Here is an 18279-nt window from a genome sequence, read left to right as displayed (position 1 = left end):
TGAATTTGGGTCACCCAGCCAAGAGAAACAAGCTAAACACCTAAGTGTGCACTTGTGGGTGATTGCGTGCCCGTGCCGTGTGTGGGTAGGGTGTCTCTTTGGAGATGCACGTTTTAATACTTTATTCGAGCACGCAACCACACAACCTAATAAAGACCTTTACAATATTACACGGCCCTTTGATGTCAGTGTGAAAACGGAAAGCGGCCCTGAAGTGCTGTTGCCATGGTGACTACCAACGCAAAATATGTCACGACCCCCTTTATACAGATGATACTTGAATACTGGCAACATGAAACATTGATCGCTCAAATTTGTTTGAAATCAATATGGTGTAAAATTAGGTGTTTTAATTAAATGTTAATATCAATAAGAGTATCATTGGTACAGAGAAGGCTTGATCCATAATCACTTCACCCTTTATTCCTCCAGGGAAATGTGTCTACCCTAAGCCTGTTTTTCTTTCAGAGTACGCAGGGCCTACGCTGGCATTAGAAATAGACACAGGTAGAGAGATAGTCAGGTAAACGTCTCGAAAGAGGGAGGCCTTTTAAAAACAGTTTAACAACACAAAATTGAATAACTCAGATTTTATACTTTTATTTGTATTTTTATAAAAACTGATAATGACCCTTCCCTCATCTGAATGAGGTTCAGTAAGCAACATATTTTCGGCCTTCACAACTTGCTGAAAGGTTAGATAAAACGGGTCTGTAGTGCCTCTGTATGAGCTTATTTGATTTTAGTCCGCTCCCAGCTCATTTCTGACCAACCACGACATCTTGTCTATGATTGGTTCGGGGAATCCCTCTTGTCTTTCAATAACAAGTGCATGAAAATGCAGCACTCCTCAATGGTGGAGAGAACTGGGAGGGAGGGATCAGAGATCGACCGTTTTTGTTGTTTAGCTTAAAATGTTGTTATCTTCTGCCCTAGTCGTCTCTCTCTCTTTGCAACTCTCAAATCGCACTACTGCACCTTTAATGTGTACCTTCAATGTGTTTATGTTTCAGCATATTGGAGATACACAATATATACTGTATGTATATATTAAAAAAATAATAACAATCCGCATCAATGTGCACCTGCGATAAGTTGAGTTGTGACCTAAAAATATTTTTGGTGCCACTTGCTTAAATCGTGTTAGAAAGCTACTCATGGCTGTATGATAAGGGGGATCAGTTGCGGCTTACCAACAATGGTTGCCTAGTAACTTAGCAGTTTCCTATTTAATGCAGTGTAGGGCTTGCCTGCTTGAATTGCATACGGGTTTGCATTGCACCCAGAGGCCTGCACAGGCTTAAGAATTTGCCGCTTTCACACCAAAAAGAACCGAGAGCCAGTTCCGGGCTGGTGCTAGGGCCAGTTCCAAACTGGTTCCAGCCTTACCCCAGTTAAGAACCGGTTGGTTTCACACCGGCCAGAGCCAGCCATGGAGCCGGCGTGAGCAACGTCATGACGTCACTGCAAACGTCTCGGCTAGTGAGCTTGGACAGAAGCATACGGCCGACATCTTTCTTTATTCTGGGTGGAAATAGTAACATAGTTACGCCATCAAATGCGTTTATGGAAACATTTTTAGCGAGAAATGTGCATTTTACTTTCATAATGTTCGCTCGGTGAATGTGAAGGATGTTTGGTTTGATAGTTATGACGAAGAGGGAACGCTCCGTTCACTTGCATGGACATGGACTCATCTAGCTGCGTTGGCGCGTTGACGCGTTGAACCACCACACAATAGGCGCGCAGAAGAACCCTCGCGCCAGTTTCAAACACAACAACAACAACAATTTCGTCTTCGATTCAATCCGTGTATGGTTCGTTCTTTGAATATTCCGATTTAAAACAAAATCAGAAAAAACAAAAAAGAACCATACACGGATTCACGTCCATTGTTTACTTCGGTGTTTTAAAAAATGCCGGTCTTCGTTGGTCTTCCTGTTTATGAAGGTACGGATAACTCCGCCCCCTGCCCCCGGCGTAAAAGCGGTTCTAGTTCTAGCCCAGCTCTAAAGTGGGGCCAGAGTTGAACCGGTTTTTAGGGGCCGGAGCCGGTTCTTTGGCGGTGTGAAACCAAAGCCCTGGCCCTAGCTCCGAACTGGCCCGGAACCGGCCCCGATTTTGCGGCGGTGTGAAAGGGGCTTGATGGTCTTTTCTAAGAATCTCCAACCACCAAATCTTCAAGAATCAAAGCACATTGCAGCTCAATCTGACTGCAGATACGTGACTGTGAAGGTGTGAGGTACATTCATTAGTCAGATAAAGGGTACACTGATTCACGTCACAATTTGAGAGAGGTAGTTATTAAATAGTGATTATATTGTGTTCTTACCATCTACTGAATCAATGACCTTGACAATTCATAATGAACTGTATAATAATGTAATACAATTATTACACTATTAAGGCAAACATCTTTGAATTGACATATAATGTCATAACTTTTGTGAAATGTATTACTGTATTACCTTATGCGCCAAAAGTTAATAAGTTATACTCTCAACAGTTGTATGAAATTATTTACCACTGTAACATTATCAGTTTTCATGATTTTTTTTCATTGCACACAATTTTTGCATTTCACCTCCTAAGTTCCTTAATAACTTATGACAGGCGTCCAAATTCTTTCCATGAAGTACAACAGAATATTAGCTCGGGACTCAGTAGTATAGTAGGGAGTAATGTTGTGACGCATGCAACATGCGTGAAACACATAAACACCAACAAAACAAACAAAGATCCCAGCATTGTGCACATAACTTTGTGCGTGATGACCCGATACTAACTTCAGCCAATCAGGATGATGCAAAGACAGAGATGTTTGGCTACTATTTAAAATGATCAGGATGTAGGATAGTGTATTAGGGTAATGGTGTTCCATTCCCAGGTACTGTGTTCAATCCCCCTATCTCCGCTGCCAACCTGTGGGCCTCCTTGTTCTAATATGCCACATACCTGCTCATTAATACAGTTGATCTAGAATTCACTGTAAACTGCTTTGGATAAAAGTTTCTAAGGAAAATGAATAGTAAATGACCTGTCACCTGGCATCAATTTGAGGATATCAGGACATTGCAAAGCCAGAGGGTTTTGGCTGCTGCTTAGAATATAAGGTTCTTTAGGAACTAAGTTAAACAGACAACCATGCCAGATGTGAGCCTATGAGAACCACAGAGGGCGGGGTGGGGGGATGAAGCGGAGATAGCAGCTGATGTTTCTATAGGACAGCTTCAAAATTGTTACATGAGAAGATCAGAAAATATACAAGAGTGTACTAGAATGAATAGTAAATGTGTGCTTGAGTGTGGAAGGAATTTGTGTGTGTGTGGTTGGGAGGAGTGTGTGTGTGTGTGCGCACGCACGCACGCACGCACGCACGCACGCACGCACGCACGCACGCACGCACACACACACACACACACACACACACACACACACACACACACACACACACACACACACACACACACATTGCCTTCTCACCCATTAAAACAACCACACACAAAACGACAGACATTAGTAATGTCTTGGGCGTACATTAAACACAGATAAGAAATTCACTACTCCTTGTAGATAGGAGATAGGAATTCTCAAATTGGTCAGGGTTTAAACAACACGTTTTGTAAGGAAAAGATTAGAATCAGAATTTAGAGTGGAAGTCGCATTAACATCAACGTTAAATAATGCTATACTTTTAACACCTCATCGTCGAATATTTAATGCGTATGTTGTAGTTAATAAGACACAAAGCTTAAACATTTGCTGCCTGAGCAGTTTTCCTCCATTATCTGACGTGAGTTAAGTAAATAATCGTGCGCTGCACTGTGCAAAGTGGCCGCTAGATGGCAGTCTAACCCTGGTAAAGGCCCCACTTAATATTCTACAAAATACATCATAAAGGCCTGTAGTATATTCGATCTACCTAACCAATTTCAGTTAAGCCTGAGAAAGCTTTTTTTCCCCACGGACCTTATTAATTAAGAGTGAAAAACGGAGAGGGTTGATGACTTGTTATCATTAGAATTTGACAAAAAAAACTGAACAGTAAGCATTTTCCCCTGTCTCGGAACCTTCTGCCATATTCTCCCATATTTCTGATGGCAATCATGTTTAGCCCATTTTTTCGCCTCATCAACCTTTCCGCCGGTGCTCTACAAATTATGCTACCTATGAAATTGTGCTACCTATGGGTTCTGCGCATGCGCACCGTGAATAACGATCCCGCGTCCACAACCGTTAATTAGTGCTACTTTTTTGGCCGATGGTGAGTATTTTCTTTAAAACATGTTTTTAACTGTGCAATAATCCTACAAATATGTTTTAGATTGCACCTCTTGTCCTTACAGGTCATTTTGACATGTATATATGTGCATGTACACGTTGACGTTGCTGCTGACTGACGAAATGAAATGATGTGTTATATGTGTTATATTTACGGGACTTGGAGCGGAGAAAGGTGGTGGGGGAGGGTTGCGACGACATCTTGTCATGTTGTAACAAGATTTGTATCGTGTGATATATCAATTCGAAATACTTGTGTGTTATCCCTTGTTTGGAAAGCTATGGAGAAAGGTGCAACGAATTATTTGACCTCCTTACTCCGGGAACATTCCCGGCTGGGTAGGATATCTCCTAGAAATTAAACCTGGGTAAGTAGATTTCAAAATTCACGTTAAAGGGTGAGTTTCCAAAATACATCAAAATGTTTTGTGTCTTACCAAACCGGTCCTGACGTCACAGTGTCTTATGCAGCTTGAGGTCGGAGCGTTGTACAACGTTCACATGCAACAAGTTCGAGGAGACTGGCAAAAAAACAAGGATTGACCTCTGTTTTCTCTAATTGACGGTCTTATTTTTTTTAACAGTTTCAAAACTCTGTTGAAGATCATAAAATACATTCCACTAGACTAGAGCGTCGACACGAGCCCTCCCGCGCTGTGGTCATCTCATTCGACCACCAGATGTCACCAGACAACCATAGACTGTAAAGGCATTCAACACAACGCCGAGCTGATGCTTCACAGATAAGTAAATGTGGAGGGGGGGGGGGGGGCGTGACCGCAACAAAAAAGCGTGTTGATGATTGTTTTAAACACATCTGGACAACGTCTTAGTTTTCTTGGGTCTCTGATTTTTTTAATGACCGTTGTTCAGGAGTACTTCCAGAGCCCGGATAGCTCAGTCGGTAGAGCATCAGACTTTTAATCTGAGGGTCCAGGGTTCAAGTCCCTGTTCGGGCGAATAAGTTTTATAATGGATAAATGTTGAACTCCTCAGTCTGACGGAAATATTTGATTGCTTTAAAAAGGGTTAAGCCAAAACTTTCATGGGTTATGGTCTTGTAGCCAAATCAGCAGAATTGATAAACTAACAAAATTAAAAAGTAAACTACTTGGTTTGGTATTACAACACTTAAAACTGTGCACCTGTTTAGGCAGGTAAGAAGTTAATAATATGCTATATAAACACACACATATATAGCAGTATATGTATTAAGATGTGATGTGATAAATATGGATATGCATAAAGACATACGCTGAACTAAAACTGGCCACTAAAACTATATAATATATATAGCCTACTTCTAAATGAACTAAGTTCATGTTTATAAGAACAATAAGTAAGGGATAATGCCCCTTGAGGTTATCCATTATCAGGAATTAATAGAAGACGCGGAGGCCTGAAAATAAATTAAGACTATTCATTTATATTATCATGCGTTTTACAATCCAAATATAAAGTTTTTTACGAGCCATAACTTTGTTTCCCTGGTAACGCCTGAGGGTTTGACTAATACCAGGAACAATCATTACCCTCCCGTAAGGTTCTTATGCAACGGAAACGTTGTTCACTTCTCCAGTAAATAGGACGGACCTTAGCTACGACTCGGCAACGGGAGGTATTCTAGTCCGCTCAGCTATGAGCCAGAGTACTAACGTTATGCTTTGTAAATATTTATAATTCGAAATTCGTCCCAGCCTTTATACCACAGATACTCTACGGTCTATAACATATAACCGCGTTGTCTGATTACAGTTTACTTATTTTTTCACAATTTACCAGCTCTTGTTTTGAAGGCCGAATCACCGCGCCATTAGTTTCAATGGGAATCGCGACGGTCTATACTTTCAACATAAAGTGTACATATTTATAACTTGAAATTTGTCCAAGCCTTTATACCACAGATACTATAGGGTCTATAACATATAACCGCGTTTTCTGATTAGAGTTTCATGCATTTTTCAAAATTTACCAGCTCTCGTTTTGAACAGACAATTTGACTGGAACTACTAACCAGGTGTCCGTATATCATGGGTTAATACACACCCTGCAGCTACTCAGAATTGAGTATTCCCCCAGACCATGGTATAATGTAACATAATAAGTGGTTTTATTTTATACAGTCTGGTTTTGAAGCTCCCCACCTCTTACAAACCACAATTAGCCCTAACTCTGACCCCAACCCCGGCTATAAACACGTTAAATTATGTTAATCGTTACTGTGCCTTGTTGCATGTGCTGGAAGCCCTGTGTAAATATGACTCAGCAGATACTGTTTGTTTTCTCCAGAAGTGATTTGAGAAGTAAAAACCTGTTCTTTGGGTCAATAGGAGCCCGGATAGCTCAGTCGGTAGAGCATCAGACTTTTAATCTGAGGGTCCAGGGTTCAAGTCCCTGTTCGGGCGGACAGCTTTTAGAACACGAAAGTACTTCACTATGCAGAAGACTCAGTGTACATCCAGCCCTTCCTGTACAGTACATATTCATACATTGTCCTTTATTCGCTTCTAAACAAGCACTGTGAAATTAGGATCGGCTAAATGTAGAAGGTTGCGGTTGACAATTTCCTGATGAGCGATAGCTCAATACTTTATTAATTTCCAATGGGAAATGGAGTCGTAACAGCAATAGATGATAACAATAACAGACAAAAAAATATCAGAAAACACTGGTATTAAGAATTTAAAACACAAACTGATAGTCAATTCGAACGATATTGTCATTGACTTTTTCGGCTATTCTTACTTGCATTGACTTCTCTCACTGACTCACTTTTAAAGTCAGACAGTATTTATTTCTTCATACACTTTAGTGGTTTGGAAGTGAACGTAAGCTGCTCTTTCACCAAGGCACGTGTTGTTAAGCTATGTGGTGTGGTTGTTATAGTTAAGCTATGTGGTGTGGTTATAGTTAAGCTATGATTAAGACTGTGTACTTTGGAACGATGATGTCATCAAGAGTTGGGTCTATTGTTTTGGTTCAGTTCAGCATGTATATGAACAGCTGGTCTAAGCCTCAATAAGAATACTACTATACAACATTAGTACTATAACATAGTATAATAATAAATTTGTTGAATGCACTTTGCAACTTTATTACACTTCACAGCTGAATATGGAAATAGACTCTTTGAAAATTGAAAAAATACAAACCTAATTGTTGTAAACCAGAAATTGTATTTAGGCCGACGCAGAAATGTAGAGTATTGTGCACAAATTATCCCCACCATGTGTGCATTTCATACAATATATCAGCCTACCAGTGGGTACAGTCCACTTGGTAGGCTGGTAGGGTGATCTATAAATCATCCATCTGAGTGGACCCTCCCACTTGTGATGTCACTAAACAAATGTGTTTGTGTGTGTGTGTGTGTGTGTGTGTGTGTGTGCGTGCATGCGTGCGTGCGTACGTGCGTGCGTGCGCGCGCCTGTGTGTGTGTGTGCGTGTGTGTGATATTGGGGTACTGCTTCTGTGGGCAAAACCGACCCCTTCCGCCTGACCTGAATACATCAGTGTTGGCTGATTAAACATCTGGTTGACATCTGGGTAACAACTGCTGCAGGTGACATAAACATGCACCTCACAGATCACACACCGCCATGAATACTGAGCAGCCTCGCTGACTTATTAACATAACCAGTGCATAGAGGAGGGGGAGGAGAGGAGGGAGGTAGAGAAGGAATTGATGAGGAAGAGGAGATAAGGCGGTGAGGCGAGGAGGGAGGGGCGAGGGGGAGAAAGACAGAAACTACGGGAGGGGAGGGTGAATAGGTGGCGGAGCAAAAGATGTGGAGATGGAAAAGATAAGAAGATGAGGCATGACAGGAGAATGAACAGGGGGAGATGGTGTGAAAGATGGGAAGAGGGAGAGTGGGAGAGACCGGACAGTCAAGGGGAGAGGAGGAGAAAGAGTGGGCGAGACGGAGGAGCGAGGAGGTGGAGAGAAAGACGAGGCCGAGGGAAACGGGAGAGAGATGGGACAGTGAAGGAAAGAACAAGGGAGAGGGTGGAGGAGAATGAGCGGAAGGCAGATGAATGGGAGGGAGAGAGAGAAGGTAGAGAGGGAGAGGAAAGATGGGAGGGAAAACAAGGTCAAGGGAAGATTCAGCAAGTGGGAGGGAGCGAGGGATATAGATAAGAGGGAGGGAAAGGGAGCTGGAGAGAAAGATGGGGGAAGAAAAAGAAGAGGGAGAGAAGATGGCACACGAAAATGTTTAGGGAAGAGGAAGAGAGCAAGAGTGAAAGAGGATAACAAGAGTGACAAGGAAGAGGGGGATGAAGCGGGGAGGAGTGCTTGAGGAGAGGGGGATGAAGAAAGAAAGGAGAGAGACAGCGAGGGAGAAAAAGAGGAAGCTTTTTAGTTCACAGCGTGGGTGGGGTGCTATTAAGGACCCCCTGTATTGAGGGAACCTGAGCCTCCGCTAACGAATGGCATCGGCTGTCCCGGAGAACAGCTGCAGCTATGATCGTCTTTGAACTCTTCTGCGTCTTGAGTGACTGCAGAGCGTCGTGAGCTCATCAAAGGAGAGTGGAGAGTGAGTGATATGAGAGATATGACTTACACCACAAATAGAAAATGCAGTGGTGTGTACACTGCGTGCCTTGATGCACAACACTATCGATGCACACACATGTGTGGCACACATGATGAGCTTTCAGCGTCGATGTTGCCACTGTGTTCCCATACCTACTTGCCCCACCAGGTGTGATCTTGAGACAATGACCCCCCATTTCAAAATCCATCCTTTAGTGACATCACATGTGGGAGTGTCCACCCGGATGTGTGATGGCTAGATCAACGGTCGTTTGGTACATTCCACTGGGAGGGCCGATGGGTCGATCTGTCGTCGTCGATCTGTCGTCGTACATCTGGGTGGAGAGGACGTGCCCACCTTCGAGAGGTCACTATAGGTTCATCAACACCACACATGGAAGCAAGGCCCTTTATAAAGCTTATCTAAAGAACTGTGCTTTCAAGATTATGATCAAACAAGGTAGAACAAAGTGCTCAAAGAAAGGGAAAAGGCAGATGAAAAACCCCAGCCCATCTTTACCCTCTTGATCTAGAAGATCACAGGTAAACACACCACAGAATACTAGAACAACGCCTTTAGGGCGGAGAACTTCAGTCACTACTCTTGTGAATTTTTTCTTTCATTTACAGTTGAATTTATCCCCATGACAATAATGAAAATGTATTAAGTTCAATCTCACTGTAATATACTATGATCTGTGTTTAATAATCTTTTATTTTAAGTCATGCCAGCGCCTGGATAGTTCAGATGTTAGAGCATCAGACTCTTCATCTGATGTTCTGTTGATGAGTGCTGGTCAGTCAAGTGGTTTCCATGAATCACTGGTAAGCAGTAGAACCAATAGTGGTGGTTACTTTCACCCATTACATGCAGTTCTTTAATTAATAAATCATGTGTATGTGTTCTTCATTTCCTGCACCTTTTGGGAGTTAACCATAATCATTTACTGAAAATAAGCTTTTTCATTAGATTGGACCGAAGCCTCTGGATACAGAATATATAAAGTATTCATCCATCCGTCGGTCTCTCTATATCTGTCAACGGTCAGTTCTCTAATTTTCTAATTATATTTTGAACGCATATTGGCTACAATTGAACCCAGTTGCAGCATGTATTGCCTGACAGTGGAATTAGTACATTTTAAAAGACAGCTTTCATCTCTCATTCGAAAACTATGACAATTATAAAACGTGGTTTTATAATGATCAAGGTGTGCATGGGGTACTGAGAGTACTAGGAAGGAGGGACATGCTATCCCCTAGGACAAAATGTGTAGCCTAAACTGATATCAAACCCACATAAATCAATATGTAATGGTTCCATAATGCGTAGTGACAACATAACACACATCAACGTGACCATAGGCATTGAGAAGATATTGGAGGAGAAGGAGGAGCTCCTGCATGTACACACCACCCCACCCTGGGGTCAAGAGGTCACGGGAACGATCCCTTCGAAGGAATGTCGGTCCCAGAGCTCCTTTGCATTCCCACTGAAAGAACAACTCTGCAAGACAGTATTCCCATAAACATTTATTTACAAAAACAAAAAAACAATGTCAAAGTATAGTGTGTGAATACAAAACATGTGCTAATAGGATAAAATACAATATCAGACACAACTCACATCTTGAGAGTAAACGTAAAGTTAAATAAAACTAATCAGTTTTTTTTGTATATAATCCCAAATGGCTTTGTTTAAGATGCAGGCTGTGTGCTGGGTGGATTATCAGTGAGATTTATTGCGTTTTTCAGTCTGTAGTTAAGGCAAAGCTGAGCCGATGGGGAGAATGCAGAAACACATAGACTCTGAAGCCACGCAGGCACTCGCTTTGTCACAGGGCGGGTACAACATCACGACATCCACAACAGCTCCGACACTAAAAGATCATTCCCTCTTCGAAAAAAACAGAAAGAGTTACATAGCCATTATACAAAGAGGATTGGTCCGTCTATTTTATTCAGTTTTTCTTTCGAAAAAGATACCTCAGGAGTCGTACCTTTTTTGTAAAGCTAGTGTATTTACGCTACACTATGAAACGGTACCATGGGGTTGTCACGGGAACGGTGTCAGGGTACAGCCAGGGAAAAGATGTGGATTGTGTATTTATGATACGCTGTTAAACAGTCCCTGGGGTTGCTAGGGATACGTTATCAAGGGGTGGTCCCAGTAGTTGCCAGGGTAACTGAGTGTATTTACAGTACACTGCACCGTGACACAGTCCCGCGGTTCCCCGAGAAACGGAGATAAGGGGTTGTCCAACTTGTTTTCAGGGATACGGAGTATTACCGTTAACTTGGGCTACACTGTGAAAGAGTTCCAGGGTTGTCAAGGGAACCTTATCCAGGGGTTGTCCCGGCTGTTGCCAGGGGTAACGGTGTTGCCATGGCGCCTGGGGTTCCGGTGGGTTCTGTGCTGCGGGGGGGGGGGCCTCGCTGTGCTATACGGTTCTGTTACGGGCTCCTAGGAAGCCGAGATCTCTCTCGCTCTCTCTCTCTCTCGCTCTCTCTCTCTCTCTCTCTCTCCAATCCGGAAGCGTTTGGGTCCGTCGTTCTGGACCCGGGACCGCCTCTCTAGTACGGGTACTGCTTCTGCTTCTTCCCGGCGAAGCAGGCCAGCCAGGTGCAGAGCAGCATGGCCACGGCCGCCCCAGCCCCGGTGCAGTAGTACGCCCAGCCGATGTGACACGACCCTGCGCAGGCAGAGGGAGGGAGAGCAGAGGGAGAAGGGGTCAGGTTGAAGCAACCTCATCAGCTGAAAGAGTATGGCGTGTGTATGAACGAGTGGGTTTTTGTTGTTGCAGTCCTGTGATATAAATGTGTCAATTAATGCAAGCATAAATTTGGTTTCACTTTTTTATAATTGCATCCATTTCCTCCTTTCCACTTGATGTTGATAATACTATAATATTAATTTAACTAAGTCTGAAGGCCTCGGTTGCTGCTGTAAACCTATACATTTAGCTTAGAAACTATAAGCATTTGCACTTTAGACCTATACGTTTAGCTGAGAAGCCTATAGCAGTAAGCACTTAGCATAGGCATGCTAGGAATGTGTTCCAAGATCTTGCAAGCTGCTTAGCATTTCCCTTCCGAGCCTCAACATTTTATTTCCTTGTGTGAAAAAGGGCAAGCCTAGGTGGGGAAAGCATGCGCCAGGCCTCGCTGAACAGCCTTCTAAAACCTTCTAGTCATTGGACATTACTGGCCAATACACACATCGGTGAAGAAAATACCCTCTCATGTCAGAAGATGTCACTACCCGACTATAAACCAACCTTAATTATGTTTCACAACTGTTTCAGAAGTTTCAGAAACAATATAATAGATGGACTCCATTTTGTAAGCATCCAGGTTTATACTGAGTTTGATCTCATTTGGGTGTCATATGACATTGTATAGGCCTCGTGTTTATTGAAGTGGTTCACAACCTTTTTTGACCTTTTTTCTTTTGGATCGGAAATCCAATTAGACCCCAACATGCATCTGATGCAAACACAAACACAAACACACACACACACACACACACACACACACACACACACACACACACACACACACACACACACACACACACACACACCATCCATAATTTGTTGAACATTTCATACTTTGGCTGCACATGTCCACAAACCAGGATTAGTAAAGTACTGTCCTTTCTGAAATACAGAATGCTGATTTGCGGATTTTTATGATATTTTATTTTTCAACAGTTTCGTGAAGAGTGTGATCCGGTCATATTGATAGACGGTGTAAACAGAAGTGAGGAATGAAAGGAGGCTGGGTATTAAATCGTCAGTTCGAACTGTGGGAGATATGAGGTTTAAATCATGCAGACATTGCAATGGATACCACCCTGGCCTAAAGACTCCTATCAGAGCTTAAAGAGGCTTGATGACTGCTATTTCAGTCACATCTCCAGCCTTGGATTTCTGATGGCTTCCTGAGCTATTTGGTATTCATGCTTCACATACATTTTTTTAAAAAGTGGAGCTTCTTCTCCAAACTGAAAGCTTATTTGGCACCGGGGCCATCCACATACACCGGCTGTGATAAGGTATCTTCTTTATCTCTACTTAGCAAAAATAATCTTTTCAGACTATTTTTACTTTGACATTTATCAAATTCGGAACGGTTTGTGCAAATACTGGGAGTTCTAAACGGATGATAATAATAATACAAAACACTTCTGTTGCTTCTGATATTGCAGATATTGCATAACAGTGTAGCATAATAATATCAGGCAAACATTTAACAGCCAAGAGAATTGCAGCCATGTGAAGATTATGAAGCAAAAATCAAGTAAATCTCCTACATGGTTACTCTTTGAAAGAATACTCTGGAGCAATCCAGCACATTCTACAGTGAAAACAGACTTGACTTTTTCCAAAATTCCCTCAAAATGCCAAACTGATGATGTCATCCCGTTGGCAGCCAGCTTGCAAAGTGCTGTTCTCTGGCATTGAGTGAAATGTTAGGAGGTCAAAGGCATGTTTAAAAGGGAGAGAAATAAACACACTATGTTTCCACATTCACACGGGTATACCTCTGTTCTTCGGAGTGAGAACTTTTGTTTTCAACAGAAATAAGACCTTCCATGAGCCGAGGTGAAAACCTGGTGTGTATGCAAGGTTAAATCTCTTGCCATGTCACCTTGAGCAAGGCATCACTGCAGCCCCAATTACACCAAGAGACAGGTGGCGTTCAGGGATCAATAAAAGGATGAATAAAGAATAACTAACGAAGCCAGAGCACCTCAGTGGAGGTATAAACTGACAGATATTGACAAAATCATTTATCATGCGTCCTATCTATCATTGGTATTGATCAGTGGATGTTTTTATTGACCATGTCTCTGCTTTCAAGCGTTTAAGAATTCACCTCATGCAAATTCAATGCCTGGGTAACAATTATTGGTAATGTGGAAATGATGACCGGAGTAGCTTGAGGCGTGTATTGATTATCTCACCCCGACATTAGCGCTGAATTAAGCTATTCGAATCCATCTGTTCCCTGAAAGCCATTAAGTAAAACCGTTGTAAAGGTTAGTACACTAGCCATTATTCCATTTAAAGTAAAACACAAGCCTCCCAAATATCTCTTAAGGAAAATGTCAAATGGATAAAGGCCTAGATCCCAAAGTCAGCTAATAAACGTAGTCTTGGAGAGGGGAGAGCATACAGTGGCCACTTAGGGACTGACTCTTAGACCCAATCCCATTTTTACCCCTTACCCCTCCCCCTTGTTTTGAAGGGGTAAGGGGAAGGGGTAAGCCTTACCCCTTCCCCCTTCCCCTTCAAAACAAGGGGGAGGGGTAAGGGGAAGGGGTAAGGGGTAGAAATGGGATTGGGCCTTAGGATTTTAGGGGTGTGGTCTTTACTCCCCCTCCTCGCTGTTTTGTGTGGTATACTTCCTCATATTCCTAATCAAAAGACAATCGGCACCGATCCCATAATGTGAGTGGCCTGGCCGGGTCACATTAGTTCATGATAATTGGTCGACCGCTTGGCTTTGTTTTTGCCATGAGGGAAATAGTCTCCACCCATTAAATCGAGTTGAAGGCATAGAAGGAAATCGATAGGCTGAAATTACGCGTGATTGCAATGGATTTCACCCGACACAATTTTCCGATGCTTCCTTCACACCTTGATAACTCCTAATAACATAGTTAGAAGTCAATTATGGATTACTGTTCATCCCTTTAATGTCACACCCCGGAGGACGCATGGATGCGGCACTTGGAGCCGGGTCTGTGTTTTTCCCCCCCCTCGGGGGGTCGAGACCCCCAACCCCGGGTCACGGGAGAGGGCTGACTCATAAGCCGTGGATATTTGATGATGCATAATTGAACCGGTTTAAAAGGTCTCGTGAAGGTCATGTAGATACCAGCAGTGAGCGGGTTCACAGTAGGCCACCATGCACACACTTTCATTGCAATGTTGATATATGGGGCGGGTGTTGATGGGGTTAAAACGATGTGTTGTTGGTAACAGGAAAAGGTTTGGGTCTCAGAAAGTTCAGACCTTAAAAGGGGGTACTAGGCCCAAAAAGGGCTAGGGAGCACCAAGGTATGTTAATGGAGGGGGTCAATAGAGGTCAGACGTTTAAGGGAAGCTTGTTCTTGTGTTTTGTTGCAGGGTAGACAAGATTTCAGATTTGATGGTTAACTCACCCAGTTGGAACTGGTCCGAGCTGTTGTTGCAGGTCTGTCGAACCTCCTCGCTGTCCCAGCCCAGGGGGTAGAGGGCACAACCCGAGCCGATCAGCAGCCCTGGAGAGAAAGAACAAGAGACACACACACACGCACGTCAGCATTCAGGCGGAGGATTGTACTGCAACCAGTTGTTTGCGGATATCAGAGAGACCTTCTAGTCTCTACTTGTTCCACAAACACACACACACACACACACACAAACACACAAAGGAGCTCTCTGTCTTCTTAAATTAGCAAATACCTTGTGTCGGCTTAGTGCACTCTCTATTATGTTCCTTAACCAACAGAACAGCCACATGATGTTTGTTTACACAATGCCCCAATTGTGATTTCCCACAAATCATCCACCTTCTTATTTATATGTATTTTTTATAATTGCATATGCAAAAGTGCAGCTTCGCCAAACAGCTCATCAACAGCAGCGGGTGAATATGCAAATTCCCCTGGCAATTGCTCAGCGGCAGAATGAAGCATTTTATGTTCCAATAATTACAGTAAAATGCTGTGAATCCTCTGGGAAATGACTCGTGTTAGCGATCAAATAGACTTATGCCGGCGCGCCGAAGCCGCCAGGGCTAATAACTAGCCATGGTCATTACAGCGAGGATTAATATCTCCGGCGTTCACCGGGAGCCAGGGCTGCCCTGACAGGCTGTGCGTGGCTGCCGGGAGCGCCATCCCTGGAAGCTGGCTGGCTTGGGGGGGCAGCCCCTGGGAGGTGACTTAAGTCTGTACATTAGCGTAATCTCTTTCAGTATGTTTGCCCTGGCTTAGCCCCGCTGTCGGTTTGTAGAGGTAGGGGACACTGTCGGAGGGTGGAGGACGCTGGCATTGATACATGCCTTGCTCTATCTATCTTCCGTTTCACTCCATCCTCTGTAGACTTTTTTTGCCTGTCTGCGCTACCTTTTTTAATGGGACAACTGGCGGTGGGAAATAAGCAGGTTTCACGCTTCCGCTCGGTGGGAAAAGTACTAGAAAATGACTGAAATGGAAAAAATATCCCTCTGCAAAATGGTTCGTTGGTAAAAGTATAAGATATAAAACGGAAAAAAATAAAGAAATCTTTAAAAATACTATATAAAATTGTAATATCTAGAAGTATAAAAGTACAATACAAAGTAGAGAGAAGAAGAAAAAAACGAATCAGTGAACCTACCCATTTGCCAAAACGTCTTATATAGAGTCGATCATGTTATAATTGTATTTGGCAGTTTATTTTCAGATTTAAACATCAAAATATCCAGAAATGCTAAAGGCTCTGGGTGTTGAGGGGCTGTCATGGTTGATACGCCTATTCAACATCGCGTGGGAGTCGGGTACAGTGCCAAAGGAGTGGCAAACCGGGGTGGTGGTTCCCCTGTTCAAAAAGGGGGACCAGAGTGTGTGCCAATTACCGGGGTATCACACTTCTCAGCCTCCCTGGTAAAGTCTACTCCAAGGTGCTGGAAAGGAGGGTTCAGCCGATCATCGAACCTCAGATTGAAGAGGAACAATGCGGTTTTCGCCCCGGACGTGGAACTACGGACCAGCTCTTCACTCTCGCAAGGATCCTGGAGGGGGCCTGGGAGTATGCCCATCCGGTCTACATGTGTTTTGTGGATCTGGAGAAGGCGTATGACCGGGTCCCCCGGGAGAAACGGTGGGAGGTGCTGCGGGAGTATGGGGTAAGGGGGTCTATCCTCAGGGCCATCCAATCTTGTACTCCCAAAGCGAGAGCTGTGTTCGTGTTCTCGGCAGCCAGTCAGTTTCGTTCTCAGTGGGTGCTGGTCTCCGCCAGGGCTGCGCCTTGTCACCAATCCTGTTTGTGATAAACATGGACAGGATATCGAGGCGTAGTCATGGTGGGGAGGGGTTGCAGTTCGGTGGTCTGAGGATCTCGTCACTGCTTTTTGCAGATGATGTGGTCCTCATTGGATCATCGGCCTGTGACCTTCAGCACTCACTGGATCGGCTGGCGGCCGAGTGTGAAGCGGCTGGGATGAGGATCAGCACCGCTAAATCTGAGGCCGTGACTCTTAGCTGGAAACCGGTGGATTGCTTACTCCGGGTAGGAAATGAGTCCTTAGCCCAAGTGAAGGAGTTCAAGTACCTCGGGGTCTTGTTCGCGTGTGAGGGTACTATGGAGCGTGAGATTGGCCGGAGAATCGGAGCAGCGGGGGCGGTATTGCGTTTGCTTTACCGTGAAGTAGGTATTGCGTTCGCTTTACTGTAACGAGAAGAGAGCTGAGCCGCAAGGCAAAGCTCTCGATCTACCGGTCGATCTTCGTTCCTATCCTCACCTATGGTCATGAGGGCTGGGTGATGACCGAAAGGACGAGATCGCGGGTACAAGCGGCCGAGATGAGTTTTCTCAGAAGGGTGGCTGGCGTCTCCCTTAGGGATAGGGTGAGAAGCTCAGCCATCCGTGAGGAACTCGGATTAGAGCCGCTGCTCCTTTACTTAGAAAGGAGTCAGCTGAGGTGGTTCGGGCATCTGGTAAGGATGCCCACTGGGCGCCTTCCTTGGGAGGTGTTTCAGGCACGTCCAGTGGGGAGGAGGCCTCGGGGAAGACCCAGGACTAGGTGGAGAGATTATATCTCAACACTGGCCTGGGAACGCCTCGGGATCCCCCTGTCAGAGCTGGTCAATGTGGCCCGGGAAAGGGAAGTCTGGGGCCCCCTGCTTGAGCTGCTCCCCCCGCGACCCGACCCCGGATAAGCGGATGACGATGAGGATGAGGAACATCAAAATAAAATAATATGTAACCCATCTCTATTCCATGTTTGCACAAGTCGTAACTTGCCATTCATGTTATTTTTAACGTTGCCGTGCTGTAATTGACTAATGTATGGTAAAACCAAGATGCTATCGTCAAGTCCAATTCACAGCCATCTCTATGTATACAGCCCAAACCCCATCACATCTGCTCAGCTCAGTTCACTTCAGTTCAGCCAATTAAAGATGGATTCTTCCCAAGGTGTCCTAGGAGCTTTAGATTCTGTTACCCCTCGTCTCAGCTGGTGGGTGAACAGGCCTTCTCATCTCCTCCTACACCAGAACTTCATCAGAAGCCAAAGAACTGTACTTGTATTGTTCACATCTCTGACTTTAACAGAGCAACTGCAGGGAAAATGGTGGGAAAAGAGTGAAACAGTGGTCCTTTATGTTCCCGGCCTGATAGGAGACTAACACCAGTAGAGACCAACGAGAGTAACATCAAACTAAATCCATGCACAAACTGCTACTCGGAGGAGGAACCTTTTACGCC

The 18279-nt window shown here is 44.0% G+C and overlaps 1 protein-coding gene and 3 non-coding genes across 4 annotated transcripts in view; 2 read left to right on the top strand and 2 right to left on the bottom strand.

Annotated features, from left to right (window-relative positions):
• Positions 1–3291: 3291 nt before the first annotated feature.
• On the bottom strand, positions 3292–3493 carry LOC115529015 (small Cajal body-specific RNA 2). Its single transcript, XR_003973442.1, has one exon.
• A 1674-nt stretch (positions 3494–5167) lies between these two features.
• Positions 5168–5240, top strand: trnak-uuu (transfer RNA lysine (anticodon UUU)). Its single transcript has one exon. It is a non-coding gene; the product is annotated as a tRNA-Lys (tRNA).
• Positions 5241–6613: 1373 nt separating this feature from the next.
• trnak-uuu (transfer RNA lysine (anticodon UUU)) lies at positions 6614–6686 on the top strand. The gene has a single exon. It is a non-coding gene; the product is annotated as a tRNA-Lys (tRNA).
• A 3642-nt stretch (positions 6687–10328) lies between these two features.
• Positions 10329–18279, bottom strand: part of LOC115561389 (LHFPL tetraspan subfamily member 6 protein) — a 53716-nt gene continuing 45765 nt past the window's right edge. Inside the window, exons 3-4 of the mRNA XM_030381424.1 lie at positions 14988–15086; positions 10329–11508 (exon numbers count right to left, since the gene is read on the bottom strand). Coding sequence (XP_030237284.1) covers positions 11390–11508; positions 14988–15086 — 218 coding nt within the window. The 3' untranslated portion in view covers positions 10329–11389. The remainder of the gene's footprint in view (positions 11509–14987; positions 15087–18279) is intronic.

Source organism: Gadus morhua, chromosome 16, assembly GCF_902167405.1.
Source record: "Gadus morhua chromosome 16, gadMor3.0, whole genome shotgun sequence".
Lineage (NCBI taxonomy): Eukaryota > Metazoa > Chordata > Actinopteri > Gadiformes > Gadidae > Gadus > Gadus morhua.
This window is presented reverse-complemented; position numbering and strand designations above follow the sequence as displayed.